Here is a 24,010-nt window from a genome sequence, read left to right on the forward strand (position 1 = left end):
ACAGAAAACATTTTTTGTCCCCATCATGGTTTTCCTGGTATCTGAACCAGAGGTTGGGAATTGGCGTTAGCATTAATAATGCTTAATTGGCTCCCTAAGGAAAAGCACTGCAGAGTAAGGGATAACAAGTTCCCTGGGAAGTTTTGGTAAGCAAGCAAGCTCTTCTTCCATTTATTCAACACCTCATCTGAATGGAAACCAGATGGTAGATGCTTCCCTGTAGAGGGAGATACAGCATAGTTGGCCAATCCCATTCTGATGTCTCCATGATTATTACTCTCTGCTGTCTTTTCAGATGGCTGCCCGGGGCTCTGCTTTGGAAATGGGCGATGTACCCTGGATCAAAATGGTTGGCACTGTGTGTGTCAGGTGGGTTGGAGTGGGACAGGCTGCAATGTTGTCATGGAAATGCTTTGTGGAGATAACTTGGACAATGATGGAGGTGAGTCATTTATAAAATGTCCATATTAGAAAGGAATAGCCCAGCCTCTAGCACAGTGATGACCAATCTAGCCAAGAGTGAAAATTAGGAATCCTTAGTATAAACAATATTGAGTTATATAAGGTCATACTGTTTTTAAATCTGTTTATTGAAAATTTACTATGATCAGGCAATACTCAAAACTCTTTGCATTCATTATATCTCATTTAATTCCCATACCAACTCCATGAGGTATGGGTACAATTTTCCCTATTAATAGTTGGAAAAACCAGTGCTTGGAGTGGGGATGGTAAATGACTTTTCCAAGGTCACACAGCTAGAAAGCAACAGAACCAGGATTCCAATTCAGGGATATATGACTTCAGAGTCTGTTTTCTTAACTACTATTACCATGTTATCTCCCTTACTGATGTCATTTTCTCTATACCAAATTAAATCAGCGTACCCATGTCCAAACTGCCAGATGCTAGTGTAGCTTGCACTATATGGAATGTGAAATAGTTTTCTTTGTTCTTAGCTACTTAAAGCTCCCTCTTGTGTCTCTGCCTTTTAGTAACACTTTGTATCTTTCAAAGGACATAGCATCAGGATGATTCACAGTAGAATTTTTTATATTTAATTCAAAAGCTGCACATGATGTTGAAAAGCCATATGCAGCTTCAAGGCCTTAAGGTAACCACTTCTATTTTAGTCAAGCAAACAAAATCACCTAATACATTGTACAATTGGGCCTCAAAACAGCTCAAATCACCTCTGAATGAGCCTAAAACAATAAATTCCCACTTTCCTATTACTTTCTACACAAGGAAACATAAAATTAAAAGAAAGCTTCCTTTCTAATTTCTGTATATTAGCTCAAAATGAGGTAGATTATTCAATTTGACTCCTCACTTTTCTATACTGCTTAGACAATTATATATCTTGTTGTTTAAACCCAAACATGAGGTTTAAATCAATAAGGTAGTGATCATAATTTAAGCACCAAATTGAGTGTGAGTTTTTCCTTTTTTGTCCTGGCTAGCAGTTTACCTTAGAAAGTTATAAGACCTTATGAATTTTATGTGGAAACAACTTTGTGGTTAAGAGCACAGGGCTTTGAAGTTGAACTTTCTGGGCCCAAATACTAGGTCTTCTGTGTACTTACTGGCTCTATAATTCCATTTTATAGTGTTTAAGTAATATTCCTAAGAATACATAAAATGTCCTTCATTTGGTAGTTTCAAGATTCATTTAGTTGACTATGACTAATGATTAATATTAGCATACTTGTTTGTGCATGTGTGTGTGCATTTTAATGAAATCAGAAAGTGCCAATTGAACCTTTTGGAAAAATGTAGTCCTGGGTTTTTAAATATAATTCTTCAAAAATCTTCTCAATAATAAAAAAATTCAAGCAGTTGTTTCAAGTACCTGCTACCTGATTACTCCATATTATAGTTGATACTTAAAGAGTGGCTGGGGTTTTTACATTCTAATCAGCTTTGAATGCTCATTAGTATTGCTGCTACTTTCTGCAGCTTTGACTTTAGTTATACTCTGATTCAATGCATTGTGACTCTTAGTAACTAATTGGGCTGCATTGAATATGTGGGTGACACAGCTGGTCTAGGAGCTACCTAAGAGCTCCTTGAATAGTAAAAACAGTACAGAGAATGAATAACCTTGGAATTTATTTATTAATATGCAAGAAAAGGAAAGAAATCTTAGACATTTTATATAGAAAAACTAATTACTATAGAAATCACAAACCTATCAAATGTTTTTACCTCATTTATGTACCAGGTACATAACCCTGTGCTTGGAAGAGGTGACTCAACATTATGGGAACCACATTTTTATGTGTCAATCATGTATCCTGATTTGGGGGTTAGAAGATATGATAGCTATATGTTACATGCACATATGAATTGACATGAGGAAAAAAATTTAGACATTATATTAACTGAATCAGAGTAGCTAAAACAGACTAGTGAAAGCAAGCTAGAACTATCAGATGTTAAAGAATATTTTAAAGCTATGATAATTAAAACAAAGCGGTATTGATGCAAGAGTAGACAAATTAATATAACTGAATAAAAGATCTTGAACACTCCCCAGTACAAATATAAATTTAGTATGCTATAAAACAAGCATCAAAAATTAGTAGGGAAAAGAAGCATTATGAAATAAATGGTGCTGAGACAAATATTAAAGAAAAAACCTAGATTTTCAATTCATACCATATTTCAAAAGCTAAGATAAATAAAAACACTCCAGCTGAATAATGAGCTGAAAGTAAAAGAAAACTCAAACACTATTAGAAGAAAATATCAATGACAGATTTCAAGATGGGAAGGGACTTTAAATATAAAAGCAACGATAGAAACTACAATAGGAAAAAATGATAAATTTGATTTAATAAAAATGTCTAATTTCTTTATGTTGCTTGGCTAAGTTTATAGACCATTCAATATCTTACTATTTGGAGATGTCAAAAATTGCACTGTCTCATATATAGCCATTAGTCACATGTGACTTTAAATTTAACTTAAATAAGATTAAAAATTATGTTTCTCAATTGCACTAGTCACATTTCGAGTGCTCAGTAATCACATGAGGCTGGTGACTACTCTGTTAGTGCAGATCTAGAGCATTCCCATCGTCGAAGAAAGTTCTATTGGATAGCACTGATCCAACTATTTGATTCATATGTTTACCTTTCAGCCAAACATACCATATTGGGTACCTAGTGTTTCATTTATTCATTACTACTTTGTGCCAAGTATTATATTTGGCACTGGGGAGAAAATGACAAACCAGAGAAGAGAAGTTTCTGCCATCGTGGAGCTTATGGCTTGAAAGGAAAACAGCTATTAAATAAGAAACAGCCCAGCTGGTGTGGCTAGGTGGTTGAGCATAGACCTATGAACCAAGAGGTCTCTGGTTCAATTCCCAATAAGGGTACATGCCCGAGTTGCAAGCTCCATTCCAGTGGGGAGTGTGTAGGAGGCAGACAATGGATATATCTCTCTCATCGATGTTTCTGTCTCTATATCCTTCTCCCTTCCTCTCTATTTAAAATCAATTTTAAAAAAAACATGTTTTTTTAAAGAAACCACACAAATAACTATATGTGCAACTGTAAAGCAGTCCATAAAATTTTTAGAGTGCTATAAATGTAAATAGGGCATCCTAACCAAGTCTACATGATTAGGGAGGCCTCACATGAGTCAGGGGAAGAATGTTCTAGGCCAGTGATCGGCAAACTGCGGCTTGCGAGCCACATGCGGCTCTTTGGCCTCTTGAGTGTGGCTCTTCCACAAAATACCGACTTCTGCGCATGGGCCACGAAGTTTCAATCACACTGTACGTGCGCGCCTGCACGTGGTATTTTGTGGAAGAGCCACACTCAAGGGGCCAAAGAGCCGCATGTGGCTCGCGAGCCGCAGTTTGCCGACCAGGGTTCAGGCCAAGGAAGCAGCATGTACAAGTGCCCTGAGGTGGAAATGTACTAGCCTCTTCTAGGAGGGAAAAGCAAGTCACTGCGGCTGGAATACAATGAGTCAGGGAGAGATTGGTGGGAGACAAGAATATAAAGGTTGGCAATGACCAGATCATACAGAACAGTGTGAATTTCATAAGATCTTCATCCATCAAAGATTATATTTTATTCACTCCAGTTATAGAGGAAGGAAAGTGGGTTGTGATACTCTGGGAAGATTGTCAAGGAGATTAAAAAGATATAGAATAAGAGTGTTTAATCAAAATGGCCCTCCCCATCCCCCCTCTTTTAAGTAGTTGTCACATATTTGTCCAAGCTTCCCTTGTACAAGCTCTTCCAGTGGTCCATGTTCAGATTCACTGGTAAAATCAATAAGTTAATTGCCTAAAAGAGAATGATGTTCCAGGAATCATTCTTTATAACAAATCACCATTCATTAAGAACAATAGCTATTTGCAAGCCTGGTTTATGATGTAGTATTTCTAGATCTGGAAATCAGCACTGTGGGTGAATTATGAGCACATATAAGCTCATGGATCAATAAGTTTCATGTTCTGAATGTCACCAGCATGCTGCACTGTTTAATAAAAAGGAAAATGAAATAGAAGGAACAACAAATTGTAACATTTGCACTGTTTAAGAACCAGACACCCATTCCACATTTACTTTTAAGATTCTGCTGGAACAAAACACCTAACATCGGAAAGCATATTTCTAAGTATTGTCTTCTGACCATACCCCCCTTGTTTTTAAGCAGTCCATTTATTAAAGGATCATCACTTAGTTATAAAAGCCTAAACTGCCAAGTGATTCCAGATACAAGTGGAAGTTGGAAAATCTAAACTCTATGACTCAGTTATCCACTCTGACTGGATCTGTCACATTGTCTATCAACTAAGGCTAGTAATACTTGACTCCTGCCTACTTAGCAATGGTGAAAAGAAATGAGATAATGTTTGAAGCACAACGATTTAAAGTGGGTAATAAAGATGTGATGTCAATGACAAATCTATAATATATTTTTGATGCATTAGTTAAATGTTTATTATCTCTAGGTAAATTTACAAATATCAGAGAAATAGGACTTTTAGGGCATGCAATAAATATTTATTGAATGCTTACTTTGAGCCAGGTACTATTCTAGTAATTGAGGAAATAGCAATGAATAAAAAATACTAAATCCACACTTCCATAGACAGTGAGAGGCAGACAATAAACCAATTTTTAAAATATAGTATGACAGAAGACGGTGTGTGATGAATTATTTTAAAAGCAAGGGGGGAGGATAAGGAATGTAGGAGAAGGGTGAAATTTTAAACAAGGTGGTCAGAGAAAACCTCACCAAAACAGTGGCATTTGAATAAAGACTTAAAGGAGGTGAGGGGTGGGCCATGTTGCTATTGGAGAGAACATTCCAGGCATAGGAAGAGTGGGAAGGGGGTTGTGGGTTAATAGGACATAAGATCAGAGAGGTAAGAGAGAAACAGTGAAGAACCAGACTATGAGGAAGTAAATCATTGTCAGGACATGGACTTTTACTATGAGTGATATAGGAAGCCACTGACAGCAGGTGGGGATGGGAAAACGTGAATATTAGTAGCATATAAGCAATGTGCTTTCCTGACAGAAAAAGTAAGTTGCGTGTGGTTATGGGAATAACAATGTTTTGAGCAGATCAAATCCTGAGTACACTTGAGCCTCTCCCACTTTCTTTTTACTAATGCGGTAAAATGCTGGGGTGAAAGTCTGTCTGAATAAATGGGAAAAAAATGAATTACAGGCTACTTCCAAAGGAAATATGATCATATTATCTTCAATGCATATAACATTAACAACTAAGCTGACAGGAGTACCTAGTAGTGGGCCTGCTTTAGTAAAAGTTTATGAATGATTTATCTGATTTATCATTGGTACATTGTTTATGTGTTTCTTCAACACCCAAGGTTTTATGTAATTGAGTCATTGGAATGAGCACCCCCTCAATTTCTTTTTCACTATTAATTTGCTTGCCAGACCTTCTATTCTATAGATCCTGAAAAGGTTAAGCTTCAATCCAGCCCCTGTCCAAATGATAACAAATTCAGAATTTATAAAATTCAATGAAAGAATATTTACTGTGGCATTAGTATCTATTCAGAGCCACTTAGGATCCTGCCTATTTGACAACCTATCCAAGCAGAGTTCACAAAATAAACACATCCCAGCGAATTGAATATGCTACACAGATGTTAATTGCTGTCTGGCCAGTGATAAAACAACTTCAATAAAAGTGAGTCTGAACATTTTAAGCTGCCACTGCAGACCATTGGCATCTACCCCTGGGACACTATCCCTAGACTCCTTTTTAGTCTGCACAGTCTAGAAATTTGTTAATGGCAATAGCTAACATTTATCAAGAATGCTAGCTACATACTAAACACTATGCTAAGGCCTTTATAATTATCATAGCATGCGATTAGTACAACAACTCTATAGGGTGGGCATTTATATTATCCCCATCTTAGAGATGAGGAAACTCCTCTATAAGAGAATTCAAGAGTTGAACTGATTTGTCCAGAATCCTATAGATTGTAAGTGGCACAGTCAAGATTAGGCAGAATCAGAATAGTCTGGTTCTTTGATCTCAGCCACTTCATATGTTCTAAATACCTATATTAATTAGTCAGGTGCTTAGAAGTCTTACAGCCTAGCTCAGTACTTGCAATATTGCTTAAATGCTGATGTGGAATAGGTGATTTACAGTCAATACACTGGGTGTGATATGACTCCCATATTTCTTCCAACTGTGCAACCACATTTAGCCTTTCCTCCTTTATTTGTAAAATGGAAATGCGAATGTCTACCTAACAGTGTTTTTGCAAAGATTAGTTGAAATAATACATGTGGAAGTAACTAGTGTCATATCTGGCAAATAATAACAAATTTGTACATGTTTCTAAATCCTTTTGGATACCATACCATGAAATAGCTGTCCATTTTTATCAAGTCGATAATGTGAGTGCTGTTCCTGAAAACATGTATATTTTAAAATTCACTTTAAGGCCCAACCAGTGTGGCTCAGTGGTTGAGCATCGATCTATGTACCAGGAGGTCACGGTTCAATTCCTGGTCAGGGCATATGCCCAGGTTTCGGCTCGATCCCCAGTGGGGGTATGCAGGAGACAGCCAGTCAATGATTCTGTCTTATCATTGATGTTTCTATATCTCTCTCCTTCTCCCTTCCTCTCTGAAATCACTAAAAATATAGTTTTAAAAAATAAAATAAAATTCACTTTAAGGATTAGGAAAATATGGGTTTTTCCCCTTGCTCAATCCCTGCATTTTCAACCAAGGGTGTACTTGTAGCAGGTACAAGTTTAATAGTGAATGACTTGATCACCTACAGAAGAAACCAGTGTCCTTGATCTTTATCAGCCCCAATTGAGCCAACTGACATAGTCCTCACTGGTTGTGGCAAAGCTAGGATCAGGGAATGCCATGTTTAGTCCTTCAAGACAATTTAACCACCCTCTTTTTTGCTAGCTTTTATTTTTATTCCTTTAAAGGGAACAGGCCCTAAAAGCAAAATAAATGAACATTTGATATGCCCATATCTGATGCCCTGAGCCTGGCTGTCAGGAGGGTGCCACCGCTTCTATTTCAGAACAATAAAAGAACCGTTAATAGCCAAAAGGAAAAAAGAAGCCCACACATGCAGTGTGACTGTCATTTGCACTTCTTTGTAACAGTCTAGACATACTTTATGGGCTGTTATCCAATGTGATAATTGGCAAGTAGGTCTTTGCCCATGTACTGGGCTTACCTATGAATTATTATTTGCAGGTTACATGCCTTTATTGGTCTGCTTGCTTGTGGTGTGGCCTTCCTACATTTAACAGAAGTCTCACTGTTCTCTCAGAAAACAGAGGTCTTAGAGGGTCGGCCCTGTGTAATAGGCAATTACTTAATATGAAACATTAGCTTGGAATTTATAGCACATAACTAGATGAGAATGTGAGTCCCATTTTTGAATTGGCTTTGTGTTTAGTTTAGAGCCCAGTTTTGAAAATCATTTGGGCATTGCTATTTATTTCAAATCTATTTCTTTTCAAAAATAAGTTAGAATTGTGTGGTTGACAGGTTGAAACCTGTGAATGTCCAATCTGATTATTGCTAGTGCATTTGTTACAAATTGAAAGATAAAAGTGACTGCCCTTCGAAAGGCAGCTTTTCATTGTGTAGTATTTTGTGCACCAATTCCAATCATCAGAGAACTCTTTTAATCAGCCTGATATTTTTGCCAGCTTTTCAGTGCATGCAGATGTTTAATTAGCAGAGTTAAGAGGTAATGTGCTAATAGGAGACTGAGAACAACAGATTGGTGAGAGAGGTGGTAGTGACATCTGAAATCTATAGAAAATCTGTTAATATAATTTGCTGAATGTGGGGAGAAAGGAGAGAAGAAGGGGACTTCTTATTGAAACAAATCCACAGTTGTCATCAGTGAAAGAGAAATATGTATGCAGAGAAGTGGAAATCAGGGCAGAAGTACACTGAACAAACAGGGATGGCAAGAAAGAAGCAAACTGCATTTTAAATCAAAGTAGTGTCTGTGGTACATGGAATTTGAAAGGACCTCATGTGGGGAAAAATATTTGCTGGGTGCCCTAAGGCTATTGTTCCAACCACCTACTCTTGGTGTTCCTGGCTTTCATTGCCCCCAGCTGTGGTACATCCCCCTCCAGCTTGGCGGGAGCAGGCCTGTCAGGAAGTGAGAGCAAGCACAAGAGCTGCATGGAACCAGTGCCAGTAACTTTCCTCAGCAGCCTAAGGAGCCACTGCTCTGCCTGAGCCTCCCTATTCTACTACAAGCCAAGAAGATTAGCATCTCTATATTTACTCTTGTTAAACATCTAAATTAGGGCCACTTGTCTGCTTTGAGGACCTTGGAAGGACTTTAATTTTTTTTTCTTATTGGGTGTGGAATGAAGTGTCCATATGCTGTTAATCACTCTGACCCTTTCTCTTTGTGTGCAACTCTCTTACAACACTCCCTGCATTTTAAACTAGTATAAGCCAGCTGTTTTAGACACCTATTTCTCCTACTAGGCTTTGAGCTCCTGGAAACAGGAAAAGAGGTGTTTTATAAAACTCTTTGCTTTCCCAAGCACCTGATGCAGTGTTTTGTACCTATTAGATTCTCCATGGTCTCCCCTCCTCCCGTAACCCCTGTGCCCCTCGTCCTTCCTCTACCAAAGAATAAAGCCTCTATGTGATTTTTTTCTTGGAATAAATGTGGATTCAGGAAGAATCCACATGGGAATACAAATTTCTATTTTGAATTACTAGTTGATAAAACATTGGGAACATTTTTTAAAATACCAATAAATTGCCCTGGCTGGTGTGACCCAGTTGGAGCATTGTCCTGTGCACCAAACTGTCTCCGGTTTGATTCCCAATCAGGGCACATACCCAGGTGGCAGGTTTGATCCCCAGTTGAGGTCTTTATGTGAGGAACCAATTGGTGTTGCTCTCTCACATCGTTGTTTCTGTCTCTCCATCTCCCTTCCTTTCTTTTAAAAACAAAACAAAACAAATTCAAGTTAGTGAGAATTTGTTAATTGTGTGCTCATGCTTGTACATGGTGTTAGAAATTCAGAATAATTATAAGAGAGAGTTGCTAGCCTGGAGGATGGTCTTGCTGAGGAAAAGGAAACTTCCAAAGAGTGCTATCTCACAGACTACTCTATCCAAATGCTAAACAATGTAATAATACAGCCCACAAATGCTAGAGAAATCAAGAAAGAAAAAGTTATGAACAAAATAATTTGAATTTTACTGATGTGCCGTATAAACTCAGAATGAGTGATAATTCATGAGAAATGTGGATTTAATAGATTCTGAACTCATATATGGACAGTTATCCTTGACTGTATTCAGATTTTTCTCCATTTGTGCCGATTTTAAACTATGTTGCTTCTTTTTAAGCTACATTTCAACACTTTTTTTCCAGATGGTTTGACCGACTGTGTGGACCCTGATTGTTGTCAACAAAGCAACTGTTACATAAGTCCTCTCTGTCAGGGCTCACCAGACCCTCTTGACCTCATTCAGCAAAGCCAACCCCTATTCTCTCAGCATACTTCAAGACTCTTCTATGATCGAATCAAATTCCTCATTGGCAAGGACAGTACTCATGTCATTCCTCCAGAGATTTCATTCGACAGCAGGTATATGTGTATTTATTTTATTCTTTAATGAACAGTGGTCATGTTTTCCCTGAAATGTGAAAGGAAGATATTTTCTAAAGATCGGGTTACTTCCCATTCCACCCAGTCCACATTGTTATTTTTTAGGCTTACCTGGAATGTTCACGCCCTTACTGATTAGTTAATGGAGAGAACTCATTTCTAGAGATTCTAAATCATAAAAGATAGGCACACACACACGCACACTTGTGTTGTGTATTAATTGTAGTGAATGGGTCTTTTAATGACAAAAAAAAAAACAGATGGAAGTATAATTTGCAAATTCACTATTTAGCTTCTGGATTGATCCCTGAAAGCTTCTTGAATTTCAACAGCTAAACTTTAAGTTTTATTCCATGTGTAAATTTTTCCATATGAAAGAATTGGGTGAATTGGACTTCCTAACGTGAAATGCAAGACTTGTGAAAATCTGTCTTCTATGAAAGCTCAAATGCATGAGTTGTCACTCAAGATCTGAGACCAAAGTCCAACCCGTTAGGTGAAGAAAGTTTTTTTTAATTGCTTACTTATTTGAAGTGTAATAACATGAATTTGCTCATTGTTATTCTCTGCTTCATCTTCAGCAATGACATATTTTACTCATTAACACGAGTTATAAGTAAGTCACTGAAGTCAACATTTCTGGTCTCTTATATTTGTCCTTCTTTGTTCATGCCACAAGCTGATATTTCACTAGCTTCTAGACTATTGCAAACAGGAGCTTAAAAAATAAACATGGAAACTATTTGTCCAGGAGCTTCAGTCTGCACCTCACCCACTCAGTTGCGTCCTAGTGGATGGTGTCAGTCCCCAAGAAAAACTCAGTCAAGAGGTTATATTGAAACCAGTGACAATATAAGGAAATTAAAACTCACTTTAGACCTACACACAGAAGAAAAAGGGGGGGTATCATGTGCATGCAAATTTAAAATACTGAGTGTTCTTCCCACAGATTGTGTACTATAACTGTTATTGAAACGTAAATCTTATTCATTATTTTTATTATTATGACATTCTGACCTTTTAGGTCTCTGGCAGAACCGAAAACCCAAATGCTAGTGCATCGCAATAAAGGCCTTTTCTTCCAGGTGATCTAGTCAAAGCTTGCCTTTGCCAAGATACTTAGTCATTCCCATTGGGAAGCATTTCTCCCAACTTGATAACTCTGGGGTAACTTTTGAATGGGCTACAGTCAAAGTAATTATTTAGTTAGTGGAGATTTATTTCTTGTATACCAGAGGAACAAAGGGAACAAAAAACAGCCATTATTCCCATTTCCCTATGTAAAGTCATGTTAAGTCATCAACTCTGTGGCTTTCTCCATGTATAGAGAAGTCAGTCCAAAAAGAAATAACAACCTTCATGACATGGTGCTAAATTAAAAGACTCACTGAACTCAAGTAAAGTGAGAAAGTCAGGACCTGAGAGAGACAAGAGACAAGTCATTGTAACCCAGAGCAGGGCGTTTGAGCAATAAACTTAGAAAAGTGAGAAGAAACTTCAACCCCTGCTGTTCAGATTCATGCTTCAGTGGTGCTCAGCAGCCGCTCACCAAGTGAACAAACCTATTACTTGTGGTGGTTAATGCCCTCCTGGTTTGATGAGTTTTCCTCATTCTTTCGTTAAATGTTCCAAGTTATCATTTGGCTCTGCAAGTCACATTTGAATTCAGAATGGCAGGTCTCCTCCATCCAGTGGTCTCGGTTATTACAGACACATCTAATCTGTCAGAAAAGGTATGGGCCTTTTTCAAGGGAAATAGTTGAGGACACACAATCTAACTATATTTCCTCTAAAAATCAGCACATGCCGTGTTACTCTGGATAAAATAATAAATCCAACTCTGATCACAGATATAAATAATCATTGTCACAAGCTCTTACATCTACATAGTACATAGAGTTTGCAGAGCACTCAAACATACATTATTTTCTAACATCACAATATATCTGTGAAGTAGGTATCTGTATTGGTGTATTTTACATATGAGGAAACTAAGGTTCAGAGAGATTAAATAACTTGCCCAACACCACACAGCCAGTAAGTTTGGATTGTAACAACTCTTGTAACCTTTCCGTTATACCACAACTGCCTAATTTCAATTTGTCCTTAAATAAACCTGGTGGCTTAGATCAAATGTATACTAGACAAATGGCATCTGTGTCGACACAAGAAACTTAGAAACCAAGTGATGTTTAAAAACCCAGTTCAATCTAATACATTTTAATGACATTATTTATAAACTTCAAACCTGTGCTAATGAACTTCCTCTTGGTAGAAGAACACAATTGAATGACTGGTAAAGTGGGTCTTTTGCTACATGGAAATTTTTATTGAGCACTTACTATGTGTCAGGTCTTGTACTAAGTTTTAACGTGTGTTATCTCATTGAATCGTACAAAAGCCCTATATGGTAGACACTGTTATTATCCCCACATGTCAGGTGAGACAACAAGAACTGAGATGTCAATTATGTCTTTTGCCCCAGGTTACAACCAATAAGTGTCATAGTTAACATTTGAACCCAAGCAGACTGATACTTAGAGCTGACTCTAAACCACTAGGCTGAGCCACTTTGGCTACCTAGAAGGCTAGGATAGCTGATGACCTTAAAAGGACTTACGGCCCTTATTCATCCCTGACTGTGGAGTGGCTCTCCTCTAACTGCTGTAGAACACTTATGTGCCATAATCAGGTGAACCACTCTGCGTTTTTGCTTTTGCCATGTAATTGAAAGATAGCTGGGTAGGCAGATGAAGAAAGCAGTGCCAAGGGGCTCATTTGCCTACTGGCAAAACATGACCCATGCAGATGACTCGCTGTTGAGTGTTGCCACCATTAAAAGGCTTTGGAGCTAAACACGGTGGCAAGGACACAAAAAGGTTAAATAACTGTTCAGCCTTGTGCATCCAAGTGAGACTAGACTTTCTTGTTCTGAATTTGCTGCATTGGCATGTGAAGCACATGGAATGTGTGCCCCTGTGCCCCATGATGGTGCATTGTAACTGTGAACATGCACCCTGCCCACAGTGGAGTCTCTAACGAGCCCAACTCAATTACCGTTTTTGCTAAATACATTTTACCCGGTAGCCTTTCTTTTTTTCAGTCTCGTCCAAACATGACTACAAAGTAAACCACATATTCTGCGTGCTCTGTATGACTTATTACTTTTTAATAATGTAAATAGGTGAACAGAAGCATTATTGATCTTCAGTGTCTAAGCATTTAATCACTATTAATAATGTAAAAGGTTTTTATAAATATGTAAAAACAAGAGTACATTAAACTAAGTGACAGCAGTAATTTGCAAAGCCAGACATTTCACTCGCCATCACTAATGGAGAGGTGCGTTTAAAAAACAAAATCTTACCAGGGTTACTGCAACCACTGACAGCAAGGTCTGGCCAAACTCATTTGTCTGTTTTGTAGCTATGAGAGGCCGATATCCACATCAATCCATGTCAAGTGTCTACATCAGAGATTGCTTAATATCAGCCCACAGATGTATTTCATTTGGCCCAACATTTAGAATTAGGAAATCTAATAGAAAAAATTGGAATGTCTTGCTTGTCTAGAAAACTTACAAAGTTTGCATCTCTGGGCCCATGGACATGGCATAGGTGCTCTGAGCTGAGAGCAAGCTCCCCTCCGGATTGGATGGGATATGCCTCTCTAGTCACCATTCACTGTCTTGACACCTGACTCACTTCCCTCACTTTCAGTGTCATGCCTGGCCCTGATAGCATTTGAGTTTGTAACCTCTGGACTACAGAGCTTCTATAGAATTCCTTGGAAAGACCTCTAGTATTTATTTGTGTTTTTTTTCTGATCTATTTCCCTGAGAGTCTTTTAAAATCTAACCTTAACTTTTTACTGAATTTTTGAAACTTTACTATGTTGGTTTAAAGAGAGAAAAAAGTTATTACTGAACATGAACTAGAAAACACATCAATGAAACAATATTTCCCCTCTTAGTTTACTGGGATGCTTATGTACACCTCGTGAATAAGTCGCTATACACTCTGCCTCACATCTTACACTAATAAGCTCCCCCAGGGCAGTGGATTTTAACCTATAGCATCTTCCATCCCATCAGTCATGATTTCACATAATCTAGGTCCCACCATAATAAAAGCAAAATGCTCACTTTCCATGAGAAGGATGTGTATGTTGAGAAATATTTGACTATTATGTTTATCACTTAGAATAAGTTTTAAGAACAATTTAAAAATCTGAACATTTGCAGCAATGCTGCTGGGTGCAATTGTGGCAGCCTCCTGTGCCCACTCCTGGTAGAATGCCTACCCTTAGTTGAAAAGTTCTAGAGTTGGGACCAGACTCAGTATAGCACTAGGCACATAATAGCACTGTTAATAGGGTACACAACAAAGAGGATAAACAAGATGCTAGGTTTCTTCTACCTAGTTTCTATTAAGCTGCTGTATTTCAATTTCTTACACCACACTGGGATGTACAATATTAGCTCTGAATTGTTTTAACTGTGATAATCTTAAGTTCTCTGAGGACAAGGACCAAGTCTGATTTGTTCTTTCCTTGTTTTGATTACCTATCACTGTGTAGCAAACTAAAACATAATGGAATAAGACAATTTTTATTATTGTATTTTATGATTCTATGGGTCAGAAATTCAGATAGGGTATAACTAGGATGGCTTGTCTTTTCTCCAGGAGATTTGGACTCTCAGCTGGGATAACTCATATAGCTGGGAGTGGGCTAGGGGCTGGAACAGATGAACAGCAGTCAGGAATCTCTCTTTCCACACACAAACTTATTACTTGGGCTTCATATTGGCAGGACAGCCTGGATTGGGTTTGTCAGAGCTTTTACACTGTGGATCAGGGTTCTAAGAGGGAGTATACCAAGAGATAGGAAATGGAAGATGCAAGTCTCTTAAGGCCTGAGTCCAGAAGTTTTAAGAGTCATAGTTGTGCAATATACTGTTAGACAAAGCAGTCACAGAGCTTGCCCAGATTAAAATAAAGGGACCTAAATCCCACCTCTTGATGACAGAAGTATCAAAGGATTTGTGGCTATCTTTAATCTACCATGCTACTGTATCCCCAGATCCTAAAACAGTACCTGGCAAAAAGCAGGTGAAAAAAAGGAATGAGTAAGTGAGTGGCTTAGTTGTAGTGATATTGAAGTGCCCTTCTCATATTTGCTAAGGAAAGAATCATTTTGGTTGCCTAGAACACAAAGATGACATTAGGACATCAAATAAGTCAATTTTGAAATGTGCAACCAGACTAAAGGTAAGATTACTGTTCTCCAGTCTAGCTGGCATGGCTCAGTGGTTGAGCGTCGACCTAGGATCTAGGATATCACGGTTTGATTCCCAGTCAGGGCACTTGCCTGGGTTGCGGGCTTGATCCCCAGTAGGGAATGTGCAGGAGGCAGCCGATCAATGATTCTCTCTCATCATTGATGTTTCTCTCTCTCCCTCTCCCTACCTCTCTGAAAGCAAGAAAAATATAAGAAAAATAAATTTTAAAAGATTACTGTCCCCCAAATAGTGTAGGAACAATTCCTAAAAGATGAAGTGATTATACAACGTTAAGAAAGTATTCTTTTTTTGTTAATTTATGAGGCATGTCAGCACTGTCAGAGCCTGCCCATAATTGACATCATTTATAACTTTGTATAAGCATCAATAATCCTCTCTGCCTTCAGTGGGCTAGATAATCAAAATTTAGAACTGAGAAAAAAATTATAAAATAAAGAGCAATATCAGGAAATCAATAGGAAGACTGCTGTTAACTGGCTCACTGTGGTATGTGACATTATTCTGTCTCATGAAGAAAACAAAAACAAGTGCCCAAACAAATTGAGGCACTGCAAGCGCCTTCAGCATGAAAGTCTTGGCAAACTCTTTACTTACCCAAGCCTTCCCCTCCTTTATTATACCCCACTCAATAATAAAATCTTGATTCACTCTCCTGATTATTCATGATACCTGGTAACAGCCATAATTACTTACCACAACTTGTTTAATAAAACATGCTTTTCTGCATTTAGTTGAGCTGGGAATTTATACCATTTTAAATCTTGTGAATAGCAAAATGAGTTATTGAATCAGACTGGGGTTATGGGGAAGGTTGCAAGAAGATGGTGATTGCTGCAGAAGCTGCTGATCTTTTTTTTACTTTATTTTTATTGTTGACACTATTACAGATGTCCCCATCTCCCTCCCCTTTGCCCAACCCCACCAAGCCCTGCTGCTGATCTCAAATATAGAGATTAGCATTTAGAATGACCATACTAGACAGATACTAATTACTGGTTTAAAAAAATATGTATTTTATTAAAATGTTAGTATTTTCCGAGTAACTGAGGACTTTAACTCCCTCTAAAGGAGATACCAAAGTCCTCTGCTATCCCTAATGTAATATAATATTCTGATCTTAACTCATTTTTTATAAAGTGATGAGGATATGTATTCAGCCATTTATTCAACAAATAGTTCTTGAGTACCCATTTTGTGCCAGGAACTGCAGATGGGGGTAAACAAAAGAAACAGAGTTCCCGTATTCATAGAACTCCCCTTACATCTAGTGGAGGAGAGTCAAAACATCAAGTAAATACATAAATAATAAAATTAATTACAGATTGCAATAAATTCTGTGAATTATGGAATATCAGGTTTCTAAGGGAGCTTAGAGTTAATCAGCTAAGGGATCTCAAGTTCAACTGTTCTGATGAAGGCAGTCAGGCAACCTAAATGACTGTAAGACAAGAGGCATTCCAGCAAATGAGACAAAGTCATTGAACAATTACAGAAGTGAGACTGACCTGGACGTTCTCAGCAGTAACTCAGAGATGGAACTAATTGACTCATGTGAGTGCTGCTAAAATTGACACACACAGGAGATTATTGATGACTTTCAAGAAAAAATACAAAGCTTATCTAGACAGTGAGGAGCATAACTGTTTGCAAGAAGTCTCACCCTTTGACATTTGGGGCTATACATAATTTTTTCTACAATTTAAAATGTTTTTTATTAGAAAGATGAATTCAAGGAAAAAAAACACATGATCATTTAAAAAATTCCCATTTACCACAATAAAAAAATTTCTACTAACGTTGCTTTGGCATCATTTATAATGATAGATCTGACCATTTCTATCAAGATAATGTACATTGGAGAAGATTAATTTTTTCACTCTTGAGATTTATGAACATTCCAGTGTTTACTTGGTTCATTTATTCATCCAGTGGTAGGCACTGCCCTAGGCTCTGGGCTCCAGCTGACAAAGTGCCTTCCCCATATAGTCCACGGAGGAAGACTGACAATAATGAAAAAGGCAAATGTCAGGTAGTTCTGTCAAGTGAGATAAAGAACACTTAGGGCCCGGCCATTGTGGCCCAGTGGTTGAGTGTCGACCCATGAACCGGGGGGTCACAGTGAGGACACATGCCTGGGTTGCAGGCTTGATCCCCAGTAGGGGGCGTGCAGGAAGAAGCCGATTGAGGTTTCTCTCTCTCATTGATGTTTCTATCTCTCTATCGCCCTCCCTTCCTCTCTATCTAAAATCAATATATATATATATATATATATATATATATATATATATATATTTTTTTTTTTAAAGAATATGTAGGTACAAAGAATGACCATTTTAGACAGAGTGGTCTAGGCAAGCCTCTCTGGGAGGTGACACTAGAGCAGAGACCTCATAGCATTCAATCTAGATGTTAGATGATCTTGGCATGACTGCCCCCTGGGCCCTTATGCAATAGATTGTCACACAAGCCGCAGACTGGCAGTGACTTTTAGGTGCTCACTGAATTAAGACTCCATGGCATTGTGTGAAATGGAAGGTGAGGCAAACCTTTCAAGGAATTACTACATGCTGATTACTGTACTAGATTTTCCTGGTAAATGGATGGGTTGCCTATCTTCCAGAACTGCATTGAAAAAACTTGAATACCTCAGACAAACTGAGCAACCTCTAAAAAGAGAAATCAGCAACATCCCTAGACTGTTAGTCATGAAAAGAAAAAGAAAACTAGCAGCCCTTCATCAATTAGTGTGAAACCTAAAAGAGGTCAGATATATAGAAACCATTTACTGATTTGGAATGATGAAAGAGAAGAGGTAATAAAAGAATATTTATAAGGAAACATAATGTTATTATAGTATTCAAGCATTCATGGAACTAACAGTTTCATCTGTGTACAGGTAACCCCCAGAAGGTCTACAACATAATCTTTGTAATTTTGCTGAGGTACAGATGTGAATCTGTATGCTTTGTGTTTAACTCTTTCCTAAATCAGTTAGTTAAGGACCTCCAAGTCTATTTGCTAGTGGCAGATTTTTGTGTACTTTTCATCTAGGAATGTGGAATACATTATACCAGGTACACAACGAGGGGTTGATAAACACACACTGCAACAATTGCTGAATACATAGAATAAAACAAGGACTTGGGGAAGCTCTGTCTAAGGCATCAGCATCCATAAATCTATCTTGTGTTCACCTTTCTTTCTAAAGGGATGCACTGCACATGACCTGCCCACATTTGGAAAATGAATCCAAGTGTGGCTTGTTTCAGCCATGTTTCCTTGTGATTCTATTTGTGTTCCCATGTTGCTTTGCCTGAGCAACTGCCTTTGCTTTTCATTTATGCAGTTGTCCTAAGTGGGAAGTGAGATGGTTGCTACCTGCTCATAAAGCACTTTGATCTCATTTATATGAAAGGTATTACGTGTATGAAGACGGGATCTTCTGATTTTCAGACAATTGTTTTGTCTAATGCTAAAGTTCAGGAAGCCCATGTTCAAGACACATTTGAAAAATTACAAAGTGCTGAAGGTTCTAAGATTTATAGTGCTGACTAGCTCCTGAAATCATCAGTCAATACCTAAAGGTACCAAAAAGAAAGAATGTGTGACTTTCAGTTCTTTGCAGATGCTCTTAAGCAAAGAATAAAAAAAGAAATCAGAGCACAAATATTCAAAAAGCTGTTCAAGTGCTTATTTGTGATATTTTGAAACTCAGCTATTCTGAGATGCTTAATAATTGTGATGAGTAATACCGGTAGCTATCTACATATTATCTCAGTGTGAACAAATATTGTCTAATATTTTATCAATCTTCCTGCTCATTTAGGTTTAAAATACCAAAGGCTCAAATCCTTACCACCTACTTCTTAGCCATATTGTTTGCTTGCAGTGTCTCTAGCTGGTTCTATCATCTAAATGCATCCCTAGAGAGGGCAGAATTAATTCATGTTTGAGGAGAAAGACTGAGTTGTAGCTCATCTCCCTCCACTACACACCCTGCACATAGAAAGTGCTCAGCAATTGGTAAATGTCTACAAGAAATTATGTCCTCTGGATAGCAACATCTTTGTAGGTGAGCACTTTCTTTTCATTTGTGCCCACATTTTTCACACCTTAAGAAAGATCTATTTACGGGTCAAGCCCTTTAGGGTCCAGGTCAGCTCAAGAGCCCTCCAACACTCCACCAACTACTTAGCTGTGTTATCTCGAGCAATTTTTTAACCTCTCTGAATCTGTTTCTCATTTTTAAAACAGGGCTAATAGTTGTACCTACTCAGGATTATGTTGATATTAAATGAAATAAGATACAGAAATTGCCTGACACAGCACCTAACTCATAAGTGCCTACTAAACATTTACACAAATATATACATATATATTATATACCCTATATAATAAAAAGGTAATATGCAAATTGACCCTAACAGCAGAACAACTGGGAATGACTGGTCACTAGGACACACACTGACCACCAGGGGGCAGACACTCAATGCAGGAGCTGCCCCCTGGTGGTCAGTGTGCTCCCACAGGGGGAGCTCTGCTCAGCCACAAGCCAGGCTGACGGCTGCCAGCACAGGGGTGGTGGCAGGAGCCTCTCCCGCATCCTCAGCAGCGCTAAGGATGTCCGAATGCAGCTTAGGCCTGCTCCCCGCTGGTAAGTGGACATCCCCCGAGGGCTCCCGGGCTGCCAGAGGGATGTCTGACTGCCAGCTTAGGCCCATTCCCCCGGGAAGCGGGCCTAAGCCAGCAGGTGGACATCCCCTGAGGGGTCCCAGACTGCGAGAGGGCACAGGCCAGGCTGAGGGACCCCCCCGAGTGCACAAATTTTTGTGCACCAGGCCTCTAGTACGTAATAATTATCAGGGTGCATAATTGAATATAATTTAAAAAGTGAGTTCAAAAGGCAATCTTTTTATTGGGTAACTTTTTGGTTATGGCATCTTTGTGAGGTGGTTGAGGATAAGATAGAGAAGAACTTTCTATAAGGCACAGATGACAGCAAGAACAATTTCATTTCTTAGGAAAAGTCACAACATTTATTACTAGCAAGCCAGAGCTAGAAGCAGTGTGGACAGAGCTAGGCCACCTTTTTTCCTCTGTGAAGGTAACAGTCATCCATGGCCAGGCTACAGCCAACAGCACAGACTTTCCCTACATTTAATGACTATCCCGTTATTGGAAGGGCAGATTCACACAGAAGTGACAGGATAGGTTAATGAGGTTAATAAATCCCCATAAGGCTGATTACAAAGATAAACCATCTGAGTAATGTGTAAAGCAGACAAAAGCAAAACAAATTTTTTAAAAAAGAAAGAACCAAAAAACAAAAACTTGAGACTGTTTAAGAGTTGCAAGGGCTTACAGGACAAATATTTCAGGATTCAAATTCTGGACAAAAATAAACATGTGTCCAAATGAAACAAACTGGCACTTAGTCCTGAAAATGTGACTGTGTCGTCAGTTTTCTTATTGCTTCAAAACACTTGATCTTTTTCCCATTACTTTGGGGATCTCAGGCATCCAAAGCAAGCCTACTTTTGACAAGCAATTACCAGGGCAGATGGGAAAATAGCCACCCTACCTCAGGGTGAGTGCCCCCATTTTGTTTTACTTGAAACATCACTAGCCATGAGGAAAATAATTCTGCTTAAAAAGCTATCTGCATTTTCAATAGCACCACCTGTCCCAGAGCCCTAGAATGTTGATGGGTAATGCTCCCAGCTGCTTTTAATGTCACCTATTTGGTAGGTATTATTTATTTGGGCTAGTGACCAACTGAGTAGGATTAAATCAGCCTGCTCTATTTAACTAAAAACTAATGAGACTTTATTGGGTTTGCATAAGAACATTCACTGCATTCGCATTTTCAGAACATAGAAAACAGGTTTATGCTATAACATGAAATGTTTTCATGGTGCAGTAATAGCTTAGATAGCGTATGTTAAAAAAAAAAAACCAGTATCTGTTGTGTGGAAACCCCTCAAATATCTGAATATGAGAAACCTCAAATGTATATAAATTATGAAATATCAAATCATCATTATATGGTAACATATAAAGGAATAATGGGGTTAGTGTTCATAAATAAAGCATTTGAGGAGGACTATTCATTCATTCCTCTGAGTCACAGTGGTACTATTTAATTCCCTGAAGTAGTCAGTTATCAAACAAAACTCTTATGATGAGAAAGTCATAATACACAACCCAGAATGCTGGCTTCTAATAACTGAACTGTAAGCATCTGTCACATAGGAACCTCAAAGTAGTCTCTGAAACCCTTGAAGCAGTGCCATGAGGGTAGGTGGCAAGTATCTTACAACTTCATATAAAAAATATTTGAGTGGAAATTCTCTGAAGCTTTCTTGAGCACGCAGTGTGTACACCAGACACTGGGAAGGATGCAGAGAGGAAAATCACACAGTCCTTGCCATAGACTATCTAATAGGGAGGACAGACAGATACAGAACTCTTACCCAAGACAGGCTATGCCAAGTGCAATAACACAGATACGGGCACTATCTAATGAGAATAATAAGGGTGAGGAAGAAATTGACACTTATTTGGGACAGACAAATCAGGTTAAAACATCTTTTCATTTTATAATCACTGGATTTCAACAGACCCTACAGTTCTTCTTTTAGTCCAACTGCCACTTTGTCATGACAGTTTCAACATGACTCTCCAAACTACAGTTTTGCAAACCGTTTCCCAGAGTGTGTATGAAGAGTTAAAAAGTCATTCTTCACAGATTGCATAATGGTAAGACTGTGAACCAGTTGGTGACTTGTCTACCTTTATATGGTTTACGTCCCCTGCCTCCCTCCTCAGTTCATACATTTGAATTGACTAACTATGTACTGGTCTTGCTTTCCGTAAAGCAGTGGTGCCCAAATTTAGAAACGCTGGGTTGGGGCAGCAGTCTGTTTTATCAAGCCTTCCAGGTGATCTGGTGCAGGATTAAGTTTGAGAACCAGTGGTCCGTATGAGAGAAAGATAAATAGGAAGGACTGAGGACCAGCACCACAGTCCCAAAATTACACTCAAGAGAAGAGTCTTAATTCATTGCATTTTGGCAGGGGATAAGAGGACAGCTTAAGCCCTTTGCCCCAACCATTCAGGTATTTGCATTCTAATAGCGACCTGAAGCAGCAATGCTTTAGTCCAAATAGCACAATCTACAACTCTGACTCTAAGAATCCAGCAGGAGAAGATGTCAGGAGAACCATCAAACCACACCCGCTCTGCAACAGGTTTCTGTTCCTTGGAGACTTGAACCAACTGACAGCTCATAGAGGAATTTTCAGGGCAGGATTCCAACACTAGTGAGCAGAGGATTCGTGTGGCTTCTCCCAGCCCAGTCTTTCTCATTGCTAACTCTTGACCAGAGCTGTCACCTATGGAAAGGAGTTCATCTATTCCCCATGGAGAAAACCACCTAACCTGCCCACCTGATGCTAGATCCCCTGCTGGCCAGGTCTCCAATTTATATGTTACCCTTCAAAAGTTGCTTATGCTCATGTTAGCAACAAAATCAAATAGCTATAACTTTCCCAGTCCTGAGCCTCATTTCCTTAAGAAAGATTCTAATCAGAAACACAATGCAGTAAATTACATCTTCTTTCAGCAATTTAGTTTTCAGCCTTGTTTTTCAACCCAACTTTTGTGCTTGAGGTTAATGTTTTTGCCTGAGGTATTGAATGAATATTGGAAATTTGACGAAGGAAGACAAAAGACAACAAATAAGGGAAGAGGAGAATGGAACCAAGAGTTTATTGAAGACTGGGAATAAGTTGACTGTGCTATGAAAATAGCAAATACGGAATAAATTAGACCTTTTGCATCAAAACTGTCTAACAAGCAGCTTGTTAGTTTAAGTAATGCTCTCAGTAAAGTGTAGTCTGACTTGCATTTCCCATGATTCCCTGTTCTTCAGACCAAGCTCCAAACACCAAGAGGATTCAGCATTTAAGTAAAGGGAGAAGCAATTCCTTTGGGGTTGTTGCTTTAGCATAATGACAGCAAGTAGACAGTTTGGCAGCAGCCTGTATTCTCCAGAGAACAGGAAAAGAGACACTTGTGAGGGGTGATTTCCCCCCCGCCCCATACATGTTTTTAAAGTCACATTGGGCATGTCCATCTAAGTTCAAGTTCACGTGCTGTAACCCACAACAGCAGGGAGAGTTTCTTCTTTTCAAAGCTTCCAGGAAAGCAAAGCATCTCACCCATGTCTGAATCAAAGAAGGAAAACCCCAGGCAAAGATGGAATAGCATTCAGAGTATGTGACATACACACACCAACAAAAAAGACAGTCACACTGAGCACTTACCTGCAATATACATGTGCAGGGCCCCCTCCATGACAGCCCAGACAGTAGCTTCTATCATCTGTTTTGAAAAGTCCAGTAGAGTCCTGTGTGTTATTTAATTGAAAAAGTTTCAGAATAACAACAGTTCCTTGAAGGATTCAGACTCATGTTGAGGCTAGTTTGATGTGGCAAAACTTTAAGAGCTCAAGATGTTTCCCCAAGAGAGATGAAGGACATGCCAAGTATGGC

The 24,010-nt window shown here is 38.6% G+C and overlaps 1 protein-coding gene across 3 annotated transcripts in view; it reads left to right on the forward strand.

Moving 5' to 3' along the window:
• Nucleotides 1–24,010, forward strand: part of TENM1 (teneurin transmembrane protein 1) — a 596,847-nt gene that overhangs the window by 415,236 nt on the left and 157,601 nt on the right. For all 3 annotated transcript variants that reach the window (XM_023756535.1, XM_023756543.1, XM_023756550.1), the window contains exons 14-15: nucleotides 296–442; nucleotides 9,916–10,132. In XM_023756535.1, coding sequence (XP_023612303.1) covers nucleotides 296–442; nucleotides 9,916–10,132 — 364 coding nt within the window. The remainder of the gene's footprint in view (nucleotides 1–295; nucleotides 443–9,915; nucleotides 10,133–24,010) is intronic.

The sequence above is a fragment of the Myotis lucifugus genome, unplaced genomic scaffold (assembly GCF_000147115.1).
Source record: "Myotis lucifugus unplaced genomic scaffold, Myoluc2.0 scaffold_2, whole genome shotgun sequence".
NCBI classification, from domain to species: Eukaryota; Metazoa; Chordata; class Mammalia; order Chiroptera; family Vespertilionidae; genus Myotis; species Myotis lucifugus.